This window comes from Haliotis asinina, chromosome 1, assembly GCF_037392515.1.
Source record: "Haliotis asinina isolate JCU_RB_2024 chromosome 1, JCU_Hal_asi_v2, whole genome shotgun sequence".
NCBI classification, from domain to species: domain Eukaryota; kingdom Metazoa; phylum Mollusca; class Gastropoda; order Lepetellida; family Haliotidae; genus Haliotis; species Haliotis asinina.
The window spans coordinates 33,870,771-33,876,770 of record NC_090280.1 but is presented as its reverse complement, the minus strand read 5'-3'; the positions used below and the strand labels follow the sequence as shown (position 1 = coordinate 33,876,770).

At 41.6% G+C, this 6,000-nt stretch overlaps 1 protein-coding gene across 3 annotated transcripts in view; it reads right to left on the bottom strand.

The window, feature by feature from the left end:
- Window positions 1-424: 424 nt before the first annotated feature.
- Window positions 425-6,000, bottom strand: part of LOC137290543 (uncharacterized) — an 82,875-nt gene continuing 77,299 nt past the window's right edge. For all 3 annotated transcript variants that reach the window (XM_067821586.1, XM_067821577.1, XM_067821591.1), the window contains one exon: window positions 425-2,729. In XM_067821586.1, coding sequence (XP_067677687.1) covers window positions 1,103-2,677 — 1,575 coding nt within the window. In that variant the 5' untranslated portion in view covers window positions 2,678-2,729 and the 3' untranslated portion in view covers window positions 425-1,102. The remainder of the gene's footprint in view (window positions 2,730-6,000) is intronic.

Below are 6,000 nucleotides of genomic sequence, written 5' to 3'. Positions count from 1 at the left end.
GTTTCCTAACGGTTATTCTTCCTATCCCGGTTGAAAGTTCAGGTTCCCATAACTTTGTGAAGATTATCAAGAAATTTTCAACTAGTGTTTCGCCCTTTACATAGCAGCCAAACTAGCCGCGTCAAACATATCGTATTGTATTTGAAGCAGCAGTCAAACCAGTCAGTATTTGAAGCAGCAGTCAAACCAGCCACTTCAGACATGTTGTGTTGCACGTGGCAGCAGCTGTTTCAACCAGTCACGTATAAAAAGTAAAAAGACGTCAATCAGTTACGTAGCAGCAATGGGACTTCCACGTTATGGTAAATGTTGTGTACTTGAAGCAGCACTGTTTTCCCAGAGGTGGGACTCAACCATCCAGTGCATGCTGTACTTTAAGAAAGTCGTACAACAGTCAGAGTCTATCAATGACAACACTCAATGGTCATATTCACATTCTTTATTGTGATTGTCATGGGATGAATCCCATCGAAACATGGCATATCATAAATACATTCAATAACACTTCATAAAGGCGCCATAGGAATGGCACTATTTGATCGTGAAATGTTTGTTGACCTTCCACAAACATGTTCACAAACACTGTCGTCATATTTAGATAACGTCCTTTGATTGCAGTTAACAAGATAAGAAGGTCCAGAGTCAAAAGGATCATAGTACATTGACATGGCATTCAAGACAGTCTGGAAGAGATAGCACAATGCCATTAGGTTAGTGGAAAGGTCTTTGGAGAAACACTCATTTCAAAAGGATTCGCATCGGTAAACGACCTCAGGAGATGAAATGGGCTAATCCAAAGAACACAGAAGAAAAGCACTAAAGCACTATTTACTCGTTCAGCCAGGACTTCATCAAAACATGGTAAGTAAGCATTCACAGCTTATTGTATATTTGTGTATATAATTACACGCCATGAATATTTCATTCATGGTAAGGCACTTGTGTCCCACGAGTCTGTTTAAGTAGAGCAATTCTCTTCAATAAAAGCTCCAGTCGCTCTATGGACACCGGTGATTGAATGCTGATTGTTTGCCAGCTGATTGTTCTGGTTGCGACGGTCTGGTAACTAGGTCTTAGCACAAGCGTTATCCAAGTCAACATGTTAATGAATAAATACCTGTCTGTCATAGTTCATGATGATTAGGTCTGATAGGAGTCTGTTCTGGCTGCCGTGAGATCTATATACATTTGTAGAAACCATGGGTCGTTGTAAGGAGCGTCGGGATGATAGCCCGGTGTTCCTGGAAGAGAAGTCTGTGACACTGGGTGGAGGAGAGTACACCTCCCGCCCTTCTGAATCTACAGAACATACACTCCTTGGTGAGCCATAGTCCATGTCGTATAGAGAAGAATCATTCAGAGGCTCATAGATATCAAGTTTCACTGGTGACTGACTGATACCTTGAACCCTACTTACACCACTGTTTTGAGATTGCAACTTCGGCCCAGAAAACTGATTTGGTCGGTTAATTTTCTTAAATGCACCTTTTTGAGAACTACACAAACCCAAGGCGTCGATACTTCTGTGTTTGCGGGAATTCTCTGACGATACACTGGGTATACACAATCCTAAGGCATCAACACTTCGATGCTTGCACTTTTTGGGCAGTGTTCTCTTTTTGTTTTTGATATAGTGTTGTCTCTGACAGTCATGAGAATGTTCACCGGGGAATGGTTTGGAGTCTTGTTTTAAAGGTCCTTTTCCAGAAGACGAAAATGCACAGCGGGGGGAAAGTTTGTCTCTGGGGCCATTAAAGGTCTCATAATATCCACTGCTGTTTTCGGATTCGGAATGGTCAGCCAGAGTGCCTTCGTCGGACTCGATGTCCGTTGACCGATGGCCACCTACCAACTTGCATGTCCGTGTGGAGGAGCAGCAAGAGAGGCTGGACACAGTGGTCAGAGACTCACGATCTGATTCATCTTCTTCTGGGACACACTGCTGAATGATTTCTCGGATTTTACACTTGTGGATGAGGTTTTCTTCAATTTTGTTCAAGTAGTACTCATAGTTCGCCTGATCACTCTCACTAGAGGTGCTCATGTCATATTCGTAGCCTGTGTCGCTTGTGTCCAGAGATGCCTCACGCGCATGCGTACGCACACGAGACGCGGCCTGGAGACGTTCCCCTAGCAGTTCCTTAACATGGACATCAACATTATCACGACAATGGGAATCTTCTTCTAGAGATTCTGACGAGTCGTAAGACACCTCCACACCACTCTCAGTACTTCGTGAAAGACTCGAATTCCTTCTTCCAACCAAAGCACACGTGAACTCCGTCTTCTTCTCATTCGGAGGAGGTAGCGGTGGTTTCTCCTCTTCTGTCGAATTCAGAAGAGGAACAACCATGTACGGTCCGTCTTTTCTCGGGGGATTCTCTGTGCCCTTGTCCTGGGATCCGATAATATACTTCCTTAGAGTTTCAGCACTGAATATCGAAGCTGTTGACTGGTCAAAGGAAGAATTAGGATCCGAAAACGACGTTTCTCGGAGGTTCGAGGAACTTTCACTGTGTTTAGTCACACAGGTAGGCAGGTCTGGGATCTCCTCGTATATGTGGTAGACCTTGTCGTCGCTGTCCCTGGCGTGTGCCTGAAAGCCGTAGTCATCATTGACGTCCCCTTGTCTCGGGTTCTTCTTCTGTTTCTTCCGGTCCTTCAACCAGCGAAACATGTTGAGAGGTTGGTATAAAGCTGATTTAGATCATGCACTCCAAGTGATCAATCTGCAATCAAAACCACAAAATTTAGTGATTTCATCAGAATGTATGGATAAAATACGAAGAAGCTCAGTCATGTTTGACTTCAGCTACAAAATAATAAATCCTCAATCCTACATGAATAACACAAGGGTGTTGAACTTTAGGTTAACAGAGACGTCCTAAACACACCCTTAAGACAACCTTTTCGACTGGGAGACTCGTCTTGGGATGCACGTTTTTATCACCAGCTTCAGATGACACGCATGGTGAGCGCCATTTATCAATGGGAACTTTTGTCCGACAAACAAGCTGACCGTAGGCCAGGCATAAAACTCTTGGTCACACTTGGGCAATCTGGGCAGATTGTCGATTTCCGTAATAAACAGACACGTGACCACAAACAAAACAAGATAATGTAGTAATGTCCTGTCCGTCGACCGAAACTACTACGTATAATTTACATCGGCAGCTGCTGAGTGACAGGTAGTCGAGCATCAATAGTTCTAAACCTTAGATAAACATACTTGGATAGAGAACATTGCATGCTATTGATACTTTGTTTTGTCGGATGTTTGCAAACACCCGGTATGGTTTGAATGACTATTGGATAGTTTAATCACATCCACGTGAGGAAAATCATAAAAATATATGCCTAGTAGCAGTACTACATGATGTCCACACGTACACACTTTTATTATGGTGACAGGTGCGTGTGTCAGGATTGATGTCACGGTTCGTATAGCTGCCAATGCGTTCTTTGTCGCTTTTGTGTAATAACACAAACTTGCAACATCTGTAATAACACACTTGCAAAATCAAATTTACGTTAATATTCTTAAACCATTGTCCCCATCAACAAATCGTCGGTAACGTTACGACTTCGTTTATTGGGTTTTTTTTGTCATTTTTTTCATAGTGTAGTTCAAAACATGTCCCTTTTTGAACAGTCATTACTTTTGTAGCGCTGCGAACGTTTTCTAGATCGGTATCATATCCTGATATATCGTGATACAGTTTCTTCATCCCAAAATAATAACCTCGCGTGATCAGAAGTGGTTAAGCCGGCTTTACTCTTATGCTGTACACGTGCACAAAAAGCCAAAAATACGTGAAATTACAAGGCGTGTCAGAAAAAAACATCCTCCGTATCTGAAACTGGCATCCACGTTCATACACCAGCAATTAATGTCATCTCCGCACTGCAAGCATTTGCGTGATGCGGGTACTTATACAGCCTTGTACACTTGCACGACACACGACCGCAAAAGTGGACCTGGCAGGGAGAGCTACTTTCGCCGTCGTTATTGCTGCTAATGTCCACCGTATGTTGAAACACCCATGTCGCTTTATATTAGTGTCATCACATGTCAATAATGGAGATTCCCTTCATCCGTTTCATTCTATACCACTAGGAACTGACTGTTTGTGCGACTGGGGACTTAAGTCGATCATTTCAGATTAATATTGTATGGATCTGTAAGTCGATATATATAACGCATACGGTATATCCAAATGTTAAAAGCGTGTTGAATAAGGGAGTACAAAAGATGTAATTTTGTCATTTGATGCCACAAAAGGAACCGCAGGATATCAGTTTACTGGAAAATCATTTGCTATTAGTCGCAAACACACGTAGTTACTCGAATTCTAAAATACACCATTAACTTTGATCTAATACAACGACCCAAAGCAACAATGGACTTAAATATTAACACTTAGTCATGACATATAATGCAAAGTTGTACCCACAGAAGCTCACACAGGCATGATGCCCTTTCCCGTAGGAACACAATACTGTTCTAGTGACAGTGAACGGTGTACAGGTTACAAATGGTATGCTCTAAGAGAATTGTTAAAACTGAAATAACAACATGTGATACAAGATCAGAAAGGTCTTACCAAGATACCCTATCACAGGGCAGAAATTGGGCATACTGTGAACAGTCAGTATATGTGGTATACACACAATATTGGTTTACCTGGCGTACAATTCCTTCGGTATTAAATCGCCATGTCACTCCATCAAAATATACTTCCCCCTTCCACAACAACCTTCCGTCTCCTACTAAAATTGGCAATGAAACTATTTCACTCCAGCGATACCACGATTAACCTTTGAAACAGAAAAATGACGAACTGCTGATCAAATATTCATATTCATATGAGCTAGCTTTGGGAACTATGTTCACAATGTGGATCTGTGTCGTGCATAATGCATCAGCTTTATCTACTGCAGTATCACAAAAACGAACATTCCGACAGCCCATTTCGTGATTCATTAAATATTTAAAACAAACATTTAAATGCCTGTACACAATGATATTTCTCGTGCATACGGTTCCCTAAGACGTTTTTGGAATTGAACATCTAGATTAGTTCAATGAAGATCTTCATTTGTGACGTCACATAAGGCTGTTAACACAAGAAGTGATGCTACGGTGGGGTAGCCCAGTGGTTAAAGTGTTCGCTCGTCACACCGAATACACAGGTTCGATTCCCCACATAGGTACAATGTGTGATGCTCATTTCTTGTATCCCTCATCATGATATTGCTGGAATATTTCTAAAAACTGAGTAAAATCAAACTCACTCACTCGCTTGATGCTCAAACTACGACCGGATGGTTAGGAATTACACCTTTACAATATTTTGTACTTTTCAAAATACCAATTGACTCGACGAGAATTGTGTGAGACAATTGTCTTTTGAGTTCATTTCGGTCTCAATTTCTATACAAGGACGATCATAGTAGGTGTAGACAAAACACAAACTAAACTCACACTCACACTCCAGACAAAGTTCCTGTACAAACAAAGTCGAATGAGAAGCCCGCGGTCCATTAATCTAATTTCAAAGAATTTACGCATATTTGCCCACTGAATAAATATGACGTCAACCATCCCTGCACTTAAAATCCACTTATCTCGCCCTGTCTTTGACAATGTCCAGATCAAACATGAAAACAGTCAGGAACTGGAGAAGAACGCTCTCACCCTCCCTTGCCAAATACGCGGTTATCCGTTTGCATCTATCATACACTGTTTGTAAATATAACTGACAAAAACCTTTCAATGAATATAGGAAATATCTAAGCACATAGCCGAATGTACGATTCTGATTAATCATGACTAGGTGTTTATGAATCATTCTCAGTTAGTGATGATACTAAGTGTTGGCCTAACGTTAGATCATGATGCCCTGCCGAAGGCATGGCACAAACACACGCATGTGCAAATCTATTGCTTACGTGGTAAAGAACTGGAAACAAAGCAAGGGTGGCATGGTTAAAACAGGG